We start from the raw sequence: 21,396 nt of genomic DNA, 5'->3' as shown, positions 1-21,396 counted from the left end.
AACTGCAATTACTAGCTGGGTTTTGCAAAGAATGAAGATTTATCTGTGAAAACTAATGTGTCCTTAGGCTAATACCCCTTATTTTGGTCTGGGACTCTGGAATGATAATACTCATGCTTGTAATTACCTTTGATAAGCTTAAAAACCATGGGAAAGCCACTTTCATGTGACGTTTGTGACCTTTTTTCTGAAGTAAGTTTTGGCATGGGCATGTCTTTGTTTGCCTATTTACAGTTCAAGTGAATTTCCAAGACTGTGGATTTGGAAGCTCTGGCTTTAGCCCTGAAATTCCACATTCCTTCTCTTTCCAGACTTCCGTAGCCTACTGGGCAGCCTAGTAGCTATCACCATAACAAAGCAGGGCCTCTCCCGGCAGGTAAACCTACCCAGTGATTCCGCCCCTCAGGGGCGTGGCAGTACTATTTCCTGGAGCAATCTTAAGGGGTGGTTCCACTTTGCATTTGCACTCAACTACTTTGCTGCCTCCTCTGTAACTGCCAGACCTGCTTCAGCTGTTGCTCAGGTAACTCCCATCTCTCGCTGGCACCACTATAGGCAGAGGTGGTTGATAAAAGGCTTCTAACGTGTGCCTGCCTGCCTGCTTTCCTACCCCTTTCTTTCATGATCTCTCTCTGTTTGTTCCTTAGGGAGAGCATCTGGGGAGTACCTTGCTGACCACTGAGAAGATGATGAGCTCAAACTATTGGAGTGAGATGAGCAGCAGCAGCTGTGGGACTCAGCAATCCCCAGAAGGGCTGCAGTGCCAGCCCCAGCATTACCACTGCTACCATCAGTCAAGCCAAGCCCAGCAGCCTCCAGAAAAAAATGTAGTGTATGAGCGAGTGAGGACTTACAGTGGGCCCATGAACAAGGTGGTTGAGGCCTTGGACCCCATCGGCTCACGGGAAGTGTGCTCCTCTCTCAAAACTGCCTCCTCCTACCAAAGCTTGCTTTGGAGCGACCGTTCCCAGGTACCACAAAGACAGCTATGCCAGAAAGGGGAAATCTTTGTTGCCTTTATTTGCTTTTGAACCTCATTTCTTTTCTTTCTGCTTCTCTGGCTCTGTTCTACAGGATATTATCTCTTGGATTGCAGCTATATATGCAATGTATGGTCACCCAAATTCCATCTCTTGGCTGTTCTTTCATTTACTAGTTCCCGTAGCCATTTGTTTATCAGTTCCAGTGATTTTCATAATCTAACTAGAGCACAGGATGGTTCATTTTTTGTTGAATTAGATTGGAATATATGACCTGAGGTATTCTTTTGCTCCTACCACAAAGCAATCCTCAACTTGAATACAGTCATTTTTATAAAATAGGTTCCCACTGATTCACTTCATATCAAAAGTAAACAGGTTTTTTTGTATCAAATATGGTGGTGCAGGGACAATGGCATGTATGGAGTGACGAGCAATTATTTGTGTTTAGCAAATAGTATGCTACTCCAGGATAAGTGACAGGCACAATGTCTATTTGAATTGTCATATGTGTTTCATCTTTTGAAAATGATGCATTGGTTCTTGTATAGTCAAGGTGGATAATTTATTTTTTTATTTTTTATTTTTTTTTAATACATTTTAATTTATTGATTTATTTTTGGCTGCATTGGGTCTTTGTTGCTGTGCGCGGGCTTCTCATTGTGGTGGCTTCTCTTGTTGCAGAGCACGGGCTCTAGGCGCGGGCTTCAGTAGTTGTGGCTCTCTGGCTTCAGTAGTTGTGGCTCGCTGGCTTCACTAGTTGTGGCACACGGGCTTAGTTGCTCCGTGGCATGTGGGATCTTCCCAGACCAGGGATCAAACCCGTGTCCCCTGCATTGGCAGGCGGATTCTTAACCACTGCGTCTCCACGGAAACCCCAGGTGGATAATTTATGAATATTAGTAGAAGGAATATTGAAAGAGTGAATATAAGATTGAGGAAGGCAAGATGTAAGCAATTGTTACATGAAAGCTAAAAATGGTGGAAGTCTAAGACACCCTTTAAAATGAAACAAATTTGTTTTTAAAGGGGTTAGTTTAGCATCAGTATCTGTGTTAATAATCTTGCCAATGAATATGAAAGAACACTGTAAGAATATAAAATTAACAGCTCTATGCCTGTTTTCATCTTTGACTCTCTTTATATTAAATTTGCATGTCTTTAAGCTTTCTGGAAACTTCCATCCAAACTGAAACTATGTTTCAAGGTACAAGTAGTACTGTGAAGAGCTCAAAAAGCAACCATCGGGCTGATATCTTATGTTGCATTGTTATGCTGATCTGGAATAATATGGATTATTTTTCCCAAAACAATAATTTTAATTAGGATATGAAGCAACATTTCTAAAGTATATAAAGAAACTATTTTATCATTGTTTTCTTTTTTATTAATTTATTTCTTTATTTTTGGCTATGTTGGGTCTTCGTTTGTGTGAGGACTTTCTCTAGTTGTGGCAAGCAGGGACCACTCTTCATCGCAGTGCGCGGGCCTCTCACTATCGCGGCCTCTCCTGTTGCAGAGCACAGGCTCCAGACGCGCAGGCTCAGTAGTTGTGGCTCACGGGCCCAGCCGCTCCGCGGCATGTGGGATCCTCCCAGACCAGGGCTCGAACCCGTGTCCCCTGCATTGGCAGGCAGACTCTCAACCACCGCGCCACCTGGGAAGCCCGAAACTATTTTAAAAAGAAGTTTTTAAAGATATAGGTAACCCAACAACTACAAAGGCCACAATTTTCCTGTTTTATTTCACTCCTAGCTTAATTTGAGGGAAAAATATGAAGAAAAACCCAGTATTCACTGTCAGTAATTTCCTATTTGAGAAAAACTCCACCTGCATTGAAGTCAAAGGGAAGAAAAATAAAAGGTCAAAACTACTAGTTTGTGATAATAATAATGAAAATGTACATTCCAGTATTCAGTGATGTTAATGAACAACAAAGTGGGTGTCACCTATATTCCTGAGTAGCCCCAAAACAATGGGGAAGTTGAAACAACAGTTACCATTATCATACGAATGCTAAAATCACCCTATCTGGCGTAGTTATTTAAATACATTAACCTCTTTTCTTATCAACTTCCTAGTAAAAGAAAAATAAATAGATAGAAATTAGAAAAGCTGAAATTTGGCAAATTATAAACATTGACCACAGAACAACTTTTAGGGTCACACTTTATTGTATACTCCATAGTTCAACTTTCCTTTTTAATATTCCTGGGACCAAGCTGGTTGAGTTTTTTACGAGACTCACCTTTCTACCTGATATTTGCTAAGTGATCCTCACAAGACTAGCTCCATCCTGAAATGTAGTTCCCCCAAGGAGTTTATAAAGAGCCTTAGGGACAGAAAGTATGGCCGCAGAAACAGGGAAAAGAGATTGGAATGGAGGGTGTTGTGAAGTCTGAAGTGATTTATATTTGAAAAGAAAGAAAAGGGCTGGGTGAGGAAGAGGGAGGTGAACTTCTAGATATGTGGTAAAGGAAAAAAAATAAGAATCTTCATTCTCTTAGTGAAATAAGAAAGAAAATTTTACTATAAAATTTCAAACTGAGTTAGATATCAAAGGGCATTCATAAATCCACTAAAAGATAATTTGGCAAGAAAGCTTTTAGATAGCTGCCACAAAGAATGTGACTAAGAAACTATTATTCTATTATTTTATTTCTTTTCTCCCTGTTTAGTGGCAGGATGGCATTGTATAAAGTAGGACCTAAAATTGATCTGAAATTACCTTCATGTTAACGAAATGTGTAAGATGTGGTGGCAGCTTTATTATATACCATGCCAAGCACAAGCAAGCAGTACACATTACTTAAAACACTTTTTGTTTTATGATTTAAAATTCTCTCCTTAATATGCCATGTTTCAATGACATTTTGAGTTGGTATATAGCAATTATTCTGATGCTAAATTTTGTGACCATGGCAGCTAGGAAGATAAGTATTATAATCAATTGTTGGTTATCATGAATTCAATTAAAATCTTACTTGAATTGTTTTTAGCATTTTTGTGTTTGGATGACAGTAAAAGAATTCCTAAGATTAAAAAAATATGTAATTGCCAGTAGTAAAATATGTTCCCTTTGAGAGACCGAAATTGATGTCACTCTGCTTTGCTTCCTGAATCTTAATTTTCGCTTATGTAGTAGACATTTTAGATTTAACCAAATGCTTTTTGCAGCACTTTAGTATTTTCTATTTCTGGCTTTTTGGCCCACAATTTTCCTTTTTTGCTTTGTTGTGCACTAAAATAGTGTTTATAGACATAAACATATTTTAAATTTCTCCAGATATAATGTTGCTTTGCTTCTTGTCTAAAATTGATCAGATATATTTTATGATTCCCTCAGTTATTATTTTGTCTGACTGATAGAGTGTTTCTCAGAGAAAACTGAATATAGAAACCAGGTATAGTGAAATTGTCTAAACTGATGGTAGAATTAAAATTACTAAGTTTATCCATATGAACAGGAAAAATCAAAAGCAGGTGTAATCAAGGTCATAGGTGCATTTTAGAACTGAATATAGTCTTGTAAATAAATGGAATTCTAGAAACTACATAAAACTAAAGAAAACAAAAACCTTATGGCTCAACCTTTTAAAAGGCCTAAACATTAAACAACCATCATTAACTCAAAATGAAACACTGCCTCAAATGAACAGCATTGATGTTAATACGCATTGGACATATGTATTTCTCTTCCATTAATTTTAGCTTTTTACGAAGTTCAAGATATTTTCCACGTATACAGAGAAGTTCTGTTGTGAGAGAGAGAAATTGATCAAAATAAAATATTTTTAATACTAGTCATTCATTGAACACATATTTATTAAGTGCCTATTATGTAAGAAGCACCATGATTATGTGGATAAATACCATTTGCTTATCCAAGGAGAGTCCATATTGAGGACAGATATATACGACCTGGTCTGTAGGTGTCCTATATGTTTATATTTCATTTTAAAATATAATTTTGTGCTTTAGCCATCAATATTTTATTGAATAAAACATTTTGGTGCAAGAAGGGATCTATTAGAGATTGTGTTTTATGGATTACCATTTTTTAAAATTTGAAACTTGCAACCAAATTTAGCTCCAGAAAGCAGCCCAGGGGAGAATGTGAGTGAGTTTATGAATGGCCTCTGCTCTCAATAATTACCCAGCTTGGGCTTTTCTTTGTTTACATGACTTTTTTCCTTTTTCTTTGGTTACAGAGATAGTGGATAGTTCCCTTACTGTGCCAGGATTTCTATACACTATCAGAAAATTTTCCTGTTCTGTGGGGATGGGTGTGTTGCTTTGAAAAATTGTTGTTCAAAGGAGTGGTCACTAAAGTGAATGATTATTCAGGGAAGTAGGTTGCCTGAGAAAGCAATGAGGTTATAGGATAAAGAGGCCCGAGTTTTCAGCTTTGGTCATCCCTTTTGTGCTTACAGTTAAATGAAGCTATAGAAATTGAGTGCAACTAATTGCTGGGTGAAAATGCCCTTGCCAATTGTCTCTTGTTTAAGGGAGGTCTGATAAATTGCTTGGCCTGTTTTGAGTCAATGGCACTCACGAGCTATCATTGTGTGTGTGTGTGTGTGTGTGTGTGTGTGTGTGTGTGTGTGTGAAGGTGGTGTGGGCAAAGGGGAGGGAGGTGAACTTTTCCTTTAACTGTTGTGATCCAAATTTTTTATCTTGACAATTCTTGGTAAAATAACTGCAAGTTTGCCATGCTCTTAAACCCTATTTAAAAGTGAAAACCTTTCTAAACAAGTATATTTGAGCTAACTTTTTCTTCACAAAAGCAGCTATCTTAATAGCCGTCCTTTTTTTGGCTTCCAATGGAACGTATGTACTTTCAGTTTTTAAAGACAAAAAGCATGCACTGCAAAGTGACTGTATACTTTATTTTCTCTCCTAGTTGCCTTCAAGAAAAGAAGAAAGAATCCAGGAATGGGTCTCTTAAATGAGGGATTTTCCTTGGAGGGAAGGGATGAGTGGAAGGAGTTCTATTACTATTACATTCTATTGCTTTCTTTACATGAGAACAGGATCACAGATTTTATCCTAAATTAAGGAAGTGTTTGTTTCATATAAACAAAGGTCATTATAATTTACATGTTTCTTCCTGTACAAAGTTCAGAACAGCATCTCAACAATAACCTAAGGCAAGTGTTTAACCATGTTACTGTCTTTGACAGGTTCTAACAAAAGCATCTCCCAAACTATTCCGAAAATTTATTTAAATGGCCTATTTAAATGGCCGTTTGCCTTGGCAAATTCTGTCAGCATAAATGTCAGGTGGTTTTTAAAGATACTGCCTCTTTTGAAACTATTCAGCCTAGCCTTTTCCTAAGTCACTATTATTACTTTCAGTGATTCTCACAGTCATTAAAACTGACAGAAGCGTATACAAGGCTCCCATGGTTTTCCTTCTTGGAACATTATATTATGTATTAGTTTTTAAGTAAAGTTTTAAAATTCAAATTAGGCAACATGAAAGAGTGCCATGTTTATTTCAACAAGATTCCAAATATTTAAAGAACAAAGTCCTGTACTATGCATGTAATCTTTTCTATTACCTAATTCTTGTTCCCAGCAGTCTCGCTGTCTCTCCTTTACATATTGCACCAAGGTCTTGAACTCTTTGATCAGAGTTATCAATAGGAAAATGAAAGCCAATAGGTATTGACTGAAAATGTTCATATTATGTAGATCCTAAAGATCAGTCACAGAGAACATTGTGTGGAGAAAATACCCATCCAAATGAATCTATGTGTAGTGTCCCAGGGAGAGCTACAAATAATAAATGTGCAGTGATGAGGTAGACTTGGGGAGAACTGAACTATGAAACAGTCAAGTGTAGTGGCTAATAGTGTAAGCTTAGGTTTTAAACTTCTTTGGTTTAATTCCTGGTTCACGGACTTGCTAGCTATATGCTTCAGTTGCCTCATCTATAAAATGGGGTGATAATAACACCTAAGTCATAGGATTGTTATTAGAGTCAAATGCTATAATATATGGTGGAAAATACACAGCACAGTGCCTGACACACAGTAAGTGTTAATGTTGTATTACCCAGAATAAATGACTTGACGTCTCATGACCTTGTGTCCTCATTTGTAAAGTGGGGACAATAATACCTTCCTTCAGAGTTGTAGTGAGTATTGAGATAACATGTGAAGGTGTCCAGCACAGAGTTAGCACTGGATAATTCTTTCTGTTTGTATTATTGATTTATAAAAATATAGCCAACAAAAGGCATTAGCTGCACAAACTACGGTAATAAATTAAATGAATAGACTATAAAGTAAGGGTTCCTTTGACACTGGGAAGATTAGGTAAACACATATGCTTGAAAGGCTTATTAGGGCTCTGCTAGCTAAGAAAGACTAATGAGGAAAAGCATTAAAGCAATTTTCTAAAACATGGTATATGATCAAAAGACTGGAGCAGCAGGAATGTATTTATAATGTTTACTGGCATAAATATCCTTTAGAAAGAGTAATTTGGAAGTTCCCATGCTCTTAGAGTCTTTGAACTTGAACCTCAATATTTGAAATGAAGTTTTTTTAGTGTGTGGTTTTTTCTTTTTCCTTTTTAAAATGTAGTGATGCTGAGCATTAAAGCTTGCTTGCAGTCTGCCTCTTACCTAATGCTTCCTCTAGAGCTACACTTCCAGTAGGGTAGTATGTGCTTATTTACATTTACACTTAAATTAATTCAAATCCAATAAAACTAATTATTCAGTTCCTCAGTTGCAATAGCCATATTTTAAGTGCTCAACAGCCACATGTGGCTAGTGACTACTGTACTGTACAGCACAGATACAGGGCATTCCACCACTGCAGAGAGTTCTACTGGACACTGCAGATCTATATATTCAAGCTATTCATTTAAGTATAGAACTACCTCTAAGATCATCACAATTCAAAGAAATTCATGGTGGTGCAAATGTGCAATCAAAGGGCTGCCAAAGTACATGATCAGCTTTAACGGACACATAGGAATGAAACACAAAATGAAGCCACAAACTTTCAAAGTATAAGTTTAGAATGACAATTTCAGTAGAAGGAAAATTAAATTCATAAAACTTTTATAAAAGAGCTGAATGAAATATTTTTATGTATGTATGCACATATAGTCATCCTTTGCTATCTGAGGAGGATTGGTACTTGGACCCCTGCTCCAGGTACCAAAACCCATGGATGATCAAGTATCTTATATAACCTATGCATATCCTTCCCTGTATTTTAAATCATCTTTAGATGTGTAAATACAGTGTAAACACTATATAAATAGTTGCCAGAGCGCACCAAATTCAAGTTTTGCTTTTTGAAACTTTCCAGATTTTTTTTTATATTTTCAATCCTTCGTTGGTTGAATTTGCAGATGCAGAACCTGTGGATACGGAGGGGTGACTGTATCTATCCTTTATATAATTTCCCCAGAACCTTACTTTTTGAAAGAGTAAATATTTAAAAAGAGGAAAAAGATGAAATAACCCCCCTCAATCAAAATGCACCTTCCTTTCTTTTAGCACATGATCTGAGTTTCATAGCCTCTCTGGAACTGCCTATGTCCCTTAAGCTACTGAATTAATTTTAAACTTTAGTAAGTAAAGTTCAAATATCATTCCCATTTTTACTGATAAGGTAACCAAGGCACAGGAGTGCTATGTAACTTGCTCGAGTTCATGCAGCTAGTATGTGGTAGAACTGGGATTTAAATCTAAGCAGTCTAGTTCTAGGTCTATGCTTGTAACCACCATGCTATACTGGATATTCCTGATCTATACATTTGACTCTTATTTATGTCATATAGTCTCTGATATCTGATTCCTGTATCCCAACTATGATTTAGGTTAAACCAAGGTATGAACAATTATCTCAAGTGATGTTGTAAAATTATCCCAGAAAAGCAGACTGATTTTAATCCATTCTGATCTTAAAATTGGTAATGCCATGTGTACTTTATAAGAGGAGGAGGAGGAGAAAAAGGGAAAGAGAAGGGTGAGGAGGAGAAGAAGGAAAAAGGTGGGGATGAGGAGGAAGAGGGAAGAGGGCTGCTACAACTTTCCCAAAGTAGAAAATGACTTTAGTCATCATGGGAAAAACAGTCTTGGATTTCATACTAAGCCTAAATCTACTAATTATAAACAAAATTATTTTTCAACAAAACTCTACCTAAAGAATGTTGCCAACAGGCAATATTTATGGATTTAGCAAATGCGAGCCACAGGAATAAACGACTCAATACTAGGCTGAATATTTGATCAGAAAAAGTAGGGCTTTCCTGCAAAATCAAAGGGCTTAAATGATATGAGAATTAAATAAAAATTCAATGTTTTATTGAGTTTAGAGTTCTGTATGTACACTCTGTAAACATATCATGCTGTCTACTTCAAAAAAAACCCTGTTGAATTGGTAGAAGTTTAAAATATTTAATCAGGGCTATTCTCTCACACGGTCAGTTATGGGTGGATTTCTTGTTTTCAGGCACCAAAAAGTTACTTTTGATAGTAAATAATAAAAAGAGTCAAATATCTAGCCTCTTATTATGAGAATTAGTCAAATCTAACAGGAGAATTTTGTTCCACAACTTGAAAAACAGAAAATATAATGAGGCAGGCTATAGGTGTGGGAAAGTATAGTGATTAAGGGCATGAGTTCTGGATTTAGTGATTAAGTAGCATCACGCTACTTGAGTTGGAATCCCAACACCTTAGTATTAGCTGTGTGATCTTCAGCTAGCTACTTAACCTATCTTTGTCTAACTTTACTCATATGTAAAATGGGGTTATAGTAGTACCTTTCTGATGGCAGTTTTTCTCAGTGTTAAATAAGATGATCTATGTAACATATTTGGCATAGAAAGCTCTTAATAGGTGTTAGTTGTCATTATCATCTTCATCAAAAGAATACAAGACTGACAAGTTTAAAGGATTTGAAATTGTCTTGTCTGTATGGAAAAATAAGCTGGGAGTGACCTCTTATATTCACAGAATGTCGGAAATAGAATGGAGCTTAAAGATCCTCCAATCCACACTTACACATACCCACATCCCGTTTCTCACATGAGGAAACAAGCTCAGGAAGATGGCATGAGTTGTTCATTATCCCAGCTGGCTGGTGGTATAGTGGTATAACTAGAAGTAGAACCTAGGTCTCTGGACTTCAAGCACAGGACTCTTTGCACTATATTATGATAGTCACCACCACCCCTTCCCCAGCCTTCAATTATTTTGTTATAAGGAACATGGGGCTATGGCATAGAGGGCATAAGTACAAAAGATGTAACTATTCATTAGATTTAATGATTTCAACATGAAGAATTTAAGGAAGCTCTATACAGATGAGTGACACTGAAAATTAAACATTGATGTAGGTTATCAAGAGAGAGATTTAGATTTTTATTCCTGAGATGCCTTTAAAACTAAGACATCCTCTTCATTCATCCATTCATTCATTCACAAACATTTTTGATCACTTCCTGTAGAATAGGCAATAGCTACTTGTGGGATGACTTTCTGCAATCCTGCCTAGAGCTAGATGCCACTGAAAGTAACTTCCATCATCAAGACAATGTTCATTTTGGACCTTTACTCACACTACTTACCTAATTCCGTAGACTTTCAGGGGAAAAGAGTTTTCTTTAGCAAGTTTTTCTGAAATTAATACACCTTATATTCAGATAGGTTTTTTTCCACCTTATGATAAGTCTAATACTGCTGCAATTCAAACTCATGCTGGTCACTGCCATATGTCTTAATCTCTTTGACCCATATTAAGCTATCGCCTTAATATTTTACTTTTTGAAGTCATTCCATTTGTCCTTCGTTTCCATAGGGTTGTATGGGAAAAGCCACATTTGCCTAGATCAATTCTAATAATGAAGGCTCAGAACAATTAAGTAAAGCATAATATGTGGAATTAATGTACCAACTTTCCAAATATAAGAAGATTGAATAATTTCTTCATTTTAGCACTAGACTAGTGTTTGTGCAAATACACCAATTTGCCTTTTGAATATCTGCTATCTTGGCATCTGAGTAAAGTAACTGCCTATCAATATATGCCCTAAAGATGTAAGATACATATACACACACACATATATATATATATTTGTGTATGTGTGTGTATTCCTACTTGGGTTAATTTCAGCAAGTTTATAAAACTTCTCAGTGTACTCTTTCATCTTAAAAGCTACTCCACATAGCTAGTTAAGTTTCATTCTGTTTAATTTGCTGATGTCATCAGATCTGAATAGGGTAAAGGGAAGGGGAAAGAACTACTATCTATAGAACAAGGTACCAGGCAGTGTGCACTAACTGTATTCTCAAAATAACCCTAGTATTACTAGCCACAGCCTAAAAAGGCTAAAAGTTTTCATAAAAGCATCTTTCACACATGAGTAATTTTACACTTTGCTGATGGATGTGGAATTGGCATAGCCATTTGAGAAATCAATTGGGCAGTATGTGTTAAAATGAATAATGCACATATTCTGTGCCCTAGTAATTCCACTTTGTGGGATTCTAGAGAAATACTCACATTGCACAAGTATGCTCTGCAGCATAGTGGAAACCTGGAAACAATTTTAAAAAGATAGATAAGTAAACTATCAAACAAACATTATGGAACACTATAATTTAAAATAATGAATTAAGACATTAATCTATAATATGAGATATTGTTAGGCTTACATTGAAGAATAATAAAAGGAGTAAATATTATTTATACATATATGTATAAATATGGGTAAGAGATTTGAATGAAGGGAGGATGGTTAAGGGAAGATCTTTGACTTTATAAATTTTTATGTTAGAGTGTATTCATGCACTATTGCATAACTAAAAAGCACCTTTTTTGTCTTTCTGAACTTATTCCTGTTGGATCTGTGGGCCAAATCCACCTGCACTTGGTTGTATTTGTAGCCATTTTCCTAAACTGAAGAACACATACCTGTTTGGTCTAAAGTCTAATTCTGTGCATTTGTCTGAGCAATTATCCTCAGCTACCAGCAGGAAATCTGGGAACCTATTCAAAGTCTGCCTAGAAACATTAAGCTTGCAGTGTTGCTGTTGATGTAACAGAGGGAGGAAGATTGAAAATGTTACAAGTTGAACCAAAAGGAAAACCACAGTGTGCAGAACATTTGGCAGTCTGAGTAAATGCACAGTCCTGTTTTAAGAACAGCATGTTACACCTACATTATAGCTATACTTCGGTATTAGTCTGTCAGTGTTTCCCTTGTAAGTCTGTGATTCCGATTTTTAATACCTCCTTGATCTGAAGAAAACACTATTTTTATCATTTTAGGAATATATCCTGGAGTTGTGTCAATTGGTTGTAAATTATAGTAATGTATGAAGAAATTGAGTAATACTGTCAACTCTTTGCACACTGATGAAGTTATGCAATTTGCTGATCTGGGAAAAACGTAAAGAATGCCAGCATAATTGATAGAGTGACCATTTTATCTAATCATTATCAAAAATCATACTCTCATCTTTATGGATCATTCTTTAACATCAGAACCTACTCTTTGAAATTAAACTAGAAGCAGATCACACGAAGCAGAATTAAAAATCAGCTTGAAGTAATCTAAGAGCAGTAGTCTTAGTTGAGTTTTCAAAGGTAGTTTCCTATATTGGTTTCAGATTTTTTTACATTTAATGTTTTTGTTTGATAAATTTTAAATCTTGTTAATTGCAGACATACAATAACATTGGGGGATACATCAGCCGAGTTCTCAAAAAAGCAAAAAAAGGGATGCAAACTAAAAGTGCAAGAAGTATGTATTGTTATGAAAGCATTCTAGAAATTATTTTTCATTAGATTACTTGCAATGCTGACAAAGGAATTGGTAATGTGCTCTTTGGAAAGATGGACATCATCTAAGAAAGCACTAAATAACGTTCTTATTTCTGACAAATTGGGTTATTATAAAAATAAAGGAAATAATAATACCTTAACCTAAGACATTTAAATGACACTGCTCAGTAATAGTTTCTGAACCCCCTTTTGTTTCTATCAACAGGAACTTCATTCTCCAACTCTGAAAATATCTACTTGTGCCCCAAGCACTCTACATATAACCCCAAATACTGAACAGGTAAAATAAGATATGGATTAGATTAGATTATTTTCTTTTTGTGTAAACCTTGCTTGTATGTTTAAGTGATCTTTAGGCCCTCATAAAGCTTTACACATTCACAAAAATTCAGGAACATAAAACTGGAAAGAAGAGCCTTACATATGAAAGTCAGCTCAGCCCATTATAGGAATATGAAGCAAGTGCTGTGAATTGAGGTTTTCAATTTCATTGTCTACTCAATCTGATTGTTATTGTTTGAGTGCAGTTTATTTTTTGCCAAGGATCTCCCACTGATTATGTGTATATATATATATTTTTTAATTTATTTATTTTTATTTATTTATGGCTGTGTTGGGTCTTCGTTTCTGTGCGAGGGCTTCCTCTAGTTGCGGCAAGCGGGGGCCACTCTTCATCGCGGTGCGCAGGCCTCTCACCATCGCAGCCTCTCCTGTTGCGGAGCACAGGCTCCAGACACGCAGGCTCAGCAATTGTGGCTCACGGGCCCAGCCGCTCCGCGGCATGTGGGATCCTCCCAGACCAGGGCTCGAACCCATGTCCCCTGCACTGGCAGGCAGACTCTCAACCACTGCGCCACCAGGGAAGCCCTGATTATGTATATTTTAAGGGTCCTTGATCTGAGCAGAAATGAAGTACCTAGATCTTGGATTGATTGAGGACGTGACTTTGTGAATGATAATACTGTACATTTATATCCAGAGAGAATAACTTACAGGGTCAGTACTAGCCCTTCTCCAAGGTGCATGATTTGAAAGACACACAAGGTCAAGTTCCCTTAACCTTTGTGACCTAATAATCCCACTTTTAAGATTATTTTTGAGTGTACACATTATATCTCCAAAGGTACCTGTAATAATAATTAAATACCATATTAACAAATATGTGTTTAATGAGCTAGTCCCACATATTAAAAAGTAAATTCTGAGTAAATAAACCATATGACATCCTAAGTTTGTTAGTACACAGGAGGGGAGTATAAAGGCTGCAGGATTTGGAGGACAGGAGGGAGAAAGATACTGTTCTGAGAAAACATGCCTGCCCAGACTGAAGTGTCACGATGTGAACTTGAATAGTGAAGGGCCAAATGGACAAAAGCTGGTCTCTAGACCTGGGGTACAGTGAGGAAAAGGTGATATTATGCAGAACAAATAAGATTATCAAAGAAAAGTTTGCCTACCATGTCCCAATTCAGCCTGGCCTAAAGCTAGATCAGTTAGAGTCATGCATTTATTCAGCGAACATTTGCTGAGTGCCAAGTATGTACCAAATATTGCACAAAGATGAATTGGAACCAATCACTACTCCCAAAGAACTCAGACTAACATGGGTCACACACCTAACAAAACATAGGACAGTGGAATAAAGGCTACAACTGAGTTAAAAGTGGAGCTCCACGGGATGGACCACCAACATAGGATTAGCTCAGAAAAGTAAGTCTACTTAAATCACAGAGCTGTTCACTACACTCAAATCCAGTCATAAAATTGCATTTACTGTTATTTTTCATAATAAAGGGCTCTAGAATTAAGTTTGCTGTAAATTTTACTTCTGACAAAAAATGTTTATTCTAGAAAATTTGGAAATACAGAAGAACATAAAGAAGAAAAAATAAAATTCACTCATGGCCCGTCCCCTACCCAGAGATAGTACTCTTAGCATTTTGTTGTGTTTTCTTCCATTCAAATAAAAAAATTAAGATCATACCATATATGCAGTTTTATATCTTCATTCTCACTTAATCTTATATAATATTATGAGCTTTTTAATGTAAATTTGTATTATCAAGATCATTATTTTGATGGCTACATATTTCAGCTTATGAATGATTATTTAATCTTTCCCCTCTCCACAGGAAAATGCTCCTCCTACTGTGCCCTCATCAGCATTATTATTTTAACATTTTCCCAGTTAAAATATGGTATTCTTTTGTTATGTTTATTTGATTCTTAGTTTGTTTGAATAATTTTTGTTGTTTGTTAATCATTTGCTTTTCTTCTTTTCTGCTTTCATACCGTTTGCTCATTTTTCTATTAATGTGAAGATTTTTTTTTCTCACCGAGGTATAAAAACTCTCTTTATATTAATGATACCCATTCTTTTTCCATCAAAAATTTACAAATGACTTTGTTCTGGTGTTTTGTCTCCCTTTTAACGTTATTTATGGCCCTTGCCTGCCACCACACTGAAGATTTAAATGTTTAAGTGTACACACACACAGTTTTCTCTTTGCGTCTCCTTTCATTTTTTAAATTATAGGATGTCCTTTCCAAACAGAAGATCTGATTAATAAATATTAAGCTATATTTTCTTCTAATCATGTGGGGGCATTTACAATGAAACAAATATTTTGAAACTCTCATCAAATATAGTTTGGAATGTGTGATGAATTACTATGCAATGAGTATAATAGAAATACCTAGCATGGTGCTGAGCCCATAAACACACTCTTTCATGTATGTTTTTGAGACTGAAATTAACTAAAACATAAATTCATATGTCATCATTTATGTAAATGTTTTTTAAAATTTCACTCTGAAAATTGCTCCCTATTATTCTGGCTCCAAGGTCACTAAATAACTATGATTATATGCAGCTTTTATCTTTTCTTCACAGGAACTCCATTCTCCAACAGTGAAAGTCACTACATATCCGCAGACCACTATTAGGCAATATGTAGTGCAAAATCCTGAACAGGTAAGCTATATCATGCAAACTCTTGTACCAACCTAGTAATTCCTCAGAAGTTGATAGCTTAAACAAGAAGGGTGAGTCAGCTACTAGATTCCTAAAATCAGATTGTTGGAGTTCTTCCAGTTATAAAGTTACTTTCTGATCATTAATATTAACAAAGTCATCTTTAGCTCCAGACAACCATGTGCCTCAGAGATGCAACAGTTCCAAGTAGCATGGAAATTCTTGGGTTATAAAGTCTTTCTGCTTCTATAGCACCACCCTTTGTGCACTTTGAACCAAAGAAAAAAGGGACAAAGTTCTTTCACAGGCTTCATATAAAACTATCACCTGTTGCATTGGCGGTTGGAGTCTTTAGTCTATTTAGATTTACCATTGAGATATGGGCTAGGAAGAAGAAAATGAAAAGTCAAAAGTTCAAAAGTGTCTCCATGCCTTTGTTTCCTACGGTGTATGAACTTTTGTGCCTAGAAATGAGGTCTTTTGAAAATTACATTATTATATTTTCTACAAAGATATTTAACCTTATATTATACAAACTAGAATATTATTCTCTGACTCATTTTGAAGAGAAAAGAAAAAAAAAATTTCCCACAGTAATAAGCCTTCCTCAACACACACACACACACACACACACACACACACACACACGGCCTTACTTTAGCTGCTGCAACAGGAGGTTCTTCTATGGGGTTATAAGGACAAAAGTTTCACAAATAGAAACAGTGTGCCCCGAATAATAATACCACAATTCTTTGCTTTTCTCTTTATTTTATTTTTCTACTACTGCAGGAAACAATTCTCCTCTCTCTCAAAAATAAAATTGATCATTTGCTTCAGCTGTGGAAAACAAAGGGTTAAATTAGGGTAACACTCTTGGTACTAGTCTAGTTGAGTGGGAAGTATATATTAATACTATTCTTCTGCTTGTATCTATCTCCCATCTTTCTTCTTTCTTTATTCATTTAAAAATTATTGTCTCATGTCTCTTTAGCTAGAGAGGCTGTTAGTTGTGCACATGTGCGTGTGTGAACCTATGAGCTTACAGGCTCTGTGTTGGAGAGGGTGACTGTTTTGGACATTTCCTTGAGTTTTCGTACATCTATGTATAAATCAAGAGAGAATGTGATTATAGTAAAGCAGCTGCTTTCTCCTTTTGCAGAATCAAGTGTTTAAGCAACAAATCTGAAAAATGTGGGGGTGGGGAAGGGAGACATGAGGAAGGCCTCGGAGATGAGACTGTACCTCTTTCTACAACTTGGCCAATCACTTTATGCCTTCCCTTTTTCCCTCTCACTCTTTTTCTTCCTTTCACAAATAAACTGGGGAATATGCATACTTGAATGCATATTACACTTGACATCCCTGGCTCTCAAAGAATTAGTTCTAGATAGCACTTTTTTTTCATGATGTGAGAAGTGTTGTGTTTGCCTAAGATATATCCATGGAGAGATTTTATATATCGAATCATTTGAATTCCAGCCTTCTTTGCAAGTGATTCTTATGTGACTTTGGATGCATTCTTATTCTTTAGTTAATGAGGAAATGGAAGAATTAATATTTATTGGATATACACTCCATGCTAGGCAATTTACATATTTTATCTCATTTAGTTCTAAAAAAGTGAGAAAACAGCAGCACAGAGAAGTTGTCATTTATTCAGTGAATTTTTTTTCCCACAGGTTTAATGGGTTTAATAAGTTTACCCTTTCAGTTCCTATTTGCAGCACCCAATATCCTTTGAAATACCAGGCAGACCCATCAGTGGCCAACAGTAAAGTTCAGATCTCCAGAGTTTAAAAGTTCAGGTTCTCTGAGCATTCTGTGCTGCAATGGCACTTGTCCAAAATTGGTACCTCCCTATAGTTGGGGGCACGTTAAATGTACCAGTGAAAAAGGCTTTTTTCCCCTTCAAGAGGAAGGAAGAAAATCACTTCTCAAAACCTAGCAGATCTAGCTGTGAGGTCTTTCCTCCTGTTCCATCTCTTCAGGCTTGTTTTCCTTGTAGTGGAGCAAAAGAACAAATGTAACCTGAGTTACAAGAAACAAGACAGTGATGGCTATAAAGGGAGTGACCAGGAGCAGCAGAGCCTCCTTTACTCCCACATCCAATATGTGTACTTCACAGAAAAACAAAAACAACAATTCCACAAAATACAACAGCTAGAATTACAAAAACCCATTCATCCAAGGGTGGTGGAAGGCAGGAAGGGGAAGTGGGAAGATAAATGGCACAGGGAGAAATTCAAATCAGTCCAGGCATGGGGGCTGGCAAATGCTAGAAAAGAGCAGAAAAACCTGTGGTCCTTTCAGACTCACCGGTGTTTAAAATCCATACTGATGTCTGGAAGATTCTGCCTTATCTGCACTGAAGACAAAAATTCCGATTCCTGAAGATGGCAGAAGAGTAGGACGTGGAGATAACCTTCCACCCCACAAATACAACAGAAATACATCTACATGCGTAACAACTCCTACAGAACACCTGCTGAACGCTGGCACAAGACCTCAGACTTCCCAAAAGGCAAGAAACTCCCCACGTACCTGGGTAGGGCAAAAGAAAAAACAGAGACAAAACAATAGGGATGGGACCTGCACCTCTGGGAGGGAGATGTGAACGAGGAAAGGTTTCCACACATTAGGAAGCCCCTTTGCGGGTGGAGACTGTGGGTGGCAGAGGGGGGGGGAGCTTCGGAGCCACGGAGGAGAGTGCAGCAACAGGGGTGCAGAGGGCAAAGCAGAGAGATCCCTGCACAGAGGATCAGCGCCGACCAGGACTCACCAGCCCGAGAGGCTTGTCTGCTCGCCCGCCGGGGTGGGCGGGGGCTGGGAACTGAGACTTGAGCTTTGGAAGTCAGATCCCAGGGAGAGGACTGGTGTTGGCTATGTGAACACAGCCTGAAGGGGGTTAGTGCACCACAGCTAGCCAGGAGGGAGTCTGGCAAAAGTCTGGAGCTGCCAAAGAGGCAAGAGAATTTTTCTTGCCTCTTTGTTTCCTGGTGCACAAGGAGAGGGGATTAAGAGCACTGCTTAAAGGAGCTCCAGAGACAGGCACGAGCCACGGCTATCAGCGTGGATCCCAGAGATGGGCATGGGACGCTAAGGCTGCTGCTGCTGCCACCAAGAAACCTGTGTGCAAGCACAGGTCACTACCCACACCTCCCCTCCCAGGAGCCTGTGCAGCCTGCCACTGCCAGGGTCCCGTGATCAAGGGACAACTTCCCCGGGAGAACACACGGCGCACCTCAGGCAGTTGCAATATCACGCTGGCCTCTGCCACCGCACGCTCACCCTGCATTCCCATACCCCTCCCTCCCCCTGCCTGAGTGAGCCAGAGTCCCCAAATCAGCTGCTCCTTTAACCCCGTCCTGTCTGAGCGAAGAATAGATGCCCTCAGGTGACCTACATGCAGAGGCAGAGCCAAATCCAAAGCTGAACCCCAGGAGCTGTGCAAACAAAGAAGAGAAAGGGAAATCTCTCCCAGCAGCCTCAGGAGCAGCGAATTAAATCTGCACAATCAATGTGATGTACCCTGCATCTGTGGAATACCTGAATAGATAACGAATCATCACAAATTGAGGAGGTGGACTTTGGGAGCAACGATATGTATTTTTTTCCCCTTTTTCTCTTTTTGTGAGTGTTTATATATATGCTTCTGTGTGATGTTGTGTGTATAGCTTTGCTTTTACCATTTGTCTTAGGGTTCTGTCTGCCTGTTTTTGTTTTTCCTTTTTTTAGTATAGTTTTTAGCACTTGTTATCATTGGTGGATTTGTTTTTTGGTTTGGTTGCTCTCTTTCCTTTTTATTTAAAAAATTTTTTAATAATTATTTTTTATTTTAATAACTTTATTTTATTTTATTTTATTTATTTTATCTTTTTCTTTCTTTCTTTCTTTTTTTCTCCCTTTTATTCTGAGCCGTGTGCATAACAGGCTCTTGGTGCTCTGGCCAGTCATCAGGGCTGTGCCTCTGAGGTGGGAGAGCCAAGTTCAGGACATTGGTCCACCAGAGACCATCCAGCTCCACATAATATCAAACAGCGAATATATCCCAGAGATCTCCACCTCAACATAAACACGCAACTCCACTCAACGACCAGCAAGCTACAGTGCTGGACACCCTATGCCAAACAACTAGTAAGGCAGGAATACAACCTCACCCATTAGCAGAGAGGCTGCCTAAACACATAATGTCACAAAGACCCCAAAACACCACCAGACGTGGACCTGCCCACCAGAAAGACAAGATCCAGCCTCATCCACCAGAACACAGGCACTAGTCCCCTCCACCAGGAAGCCTACACAACCCACTGAACCAACCTTAGCCACTTATGGCAGACACCAAAAACAACGGGAACTATGAACCTGCAGCCTGTGAAAAGGAGACCCCAAACACAGTAAGTTAAGCAAAATGAGAAGACAGAGAAACACACAGCAGATGACGAAGCAAGGCAAAACCAAACCAGACCAAACAAAAGAAGAGGAAATAGGCAGTCTACCTTAAAAAGAATTCAGAATAATGATAGTAAAGATGATCCAAAATCTTGGAAATAGAATGGAGAAAAAACAAGAAACGTGTAATAAGAACCTAGAAGAACTAAAGAGCAAACAAACAATGGTGAACAATGCAATAAATGAAATAAAAAATTCTCTAGAAAGGATCAATAGTAGAATGACGGAGGCAGAAGCAGGGATAAGTGACCTGGAAGATAAAAGAGTGGAAATAAACACTGCAGAGCAGAATAAACAAAAAAGAATGAAAAGAATTGAGTACAGTCTCTGAGACCTCTGGGACAACATTAAATGCACCAACATTCGAATTATAGGGTTCCCAGAAGAAGAAGATAAAAAGAAAGGGACTGAGAAAATATTTGAAGAGATTATAGTTGAAAACTTCCCTAATATGGGAAAGGAAATAGTCAATCAAGTCCAGGAAGTACCGAGAGTCCCATGCAGGATTAATTCAAGGAGAAAGACGCCAAGACACATATTAATCAAACTATCAAAAACTAAATATAAAGAAAAAGTATTAAAAGTAGCAAGGGAAAAACAACAAATAACATACAAGGGAATCCCCATAAGGTTAACAGCTGAACTTTCAGCAGAAACTCTGCAAGCCCGAAGGGAGTGGCAGGACGTATTTAAAGTGATGAAAAGGAAAAAACTACAACCACGATTACTCTACCCAGAAAGGATTTCATTCAGATTTTCAGGAGAAATTAAAAGCTTTAAAGACAAGCAAAAGCTAAGAGAATTCAGCACCACCAAACAAGCTTTACAACAAATGCTAAAGGAACTTCTCTAGGCAGGAAACACAAGAGAAGGAAAAGATCTACAATAATAATCCCAAAACAATTAAGAAAATGGTTAGGAACATACATATCGATAATTACCTTAAATGTGAATGGATTAAATGCTCTAACCAAAAGGCATAGACTGGCTGAATGGATACAAAAACAAGACCCGTATATATGCTGTGTACAAGAATCCCACTTCAGACCTTAGGACACATACAGACTGAAAGTGAGGGGATAGAAAAATATTCCAAGCAAATGGAAATCAAAAGAAAGCTGGAGTAGCAATTCTTATATCAGACAAAATAGACTTTAAAACAAAGACTATTACA

At 37.5% G+C, this 21,396-nt stretch overlaps 1 protein-coding gene across 1 annotated transcript in view; it reads left to right on the top strand.

The window, feature by feature from the left end:
• Positions 1 to 505: 505 nt before the first annotated feature.
• POF1B (POF1B actin binding protein) overlaps positions 506 to 21,396 on the top strand; it is a 100,864-nt gene continuing 79,973 nt past the window's right edge. Inside the window, 4 exon segments of the mRNA XM_036839291.1 lie at positions 506 to 523; positions 648 to 971; positions 13,005 to 13,079; positions 15,693 to 15,773. Of these exon segments, the coding sequence (XP_036695186.1) occupies positions 687 to 971; positions 13,005 to 13,079; positions 15,693 to 15,773 (441 nt within the window). The 5' untranslated portion in view covers positions 506 to 523; positions 648 to 686.

This window comes from Balaenoptera musculus, chromosome X (assembly GCF_009873245.2).
Source record: "Balaenoptera musculus isolate JJ_BM4_2016_0621 chromosome X, mBalMus1.pri.v3, whole genome shotgun sequence".
NCBI lineage: Eukaryota > Metazoa > Chordata > Mammalia > Artiodactyla > Balaenopteridae > Balaenoptera > Balaenoptera musculus.
The sequence above is the reverse complement of the archived record's forward strand: the minus strand, read 5'-3'. Positions and strand labels throughout refer to the sequence as shown.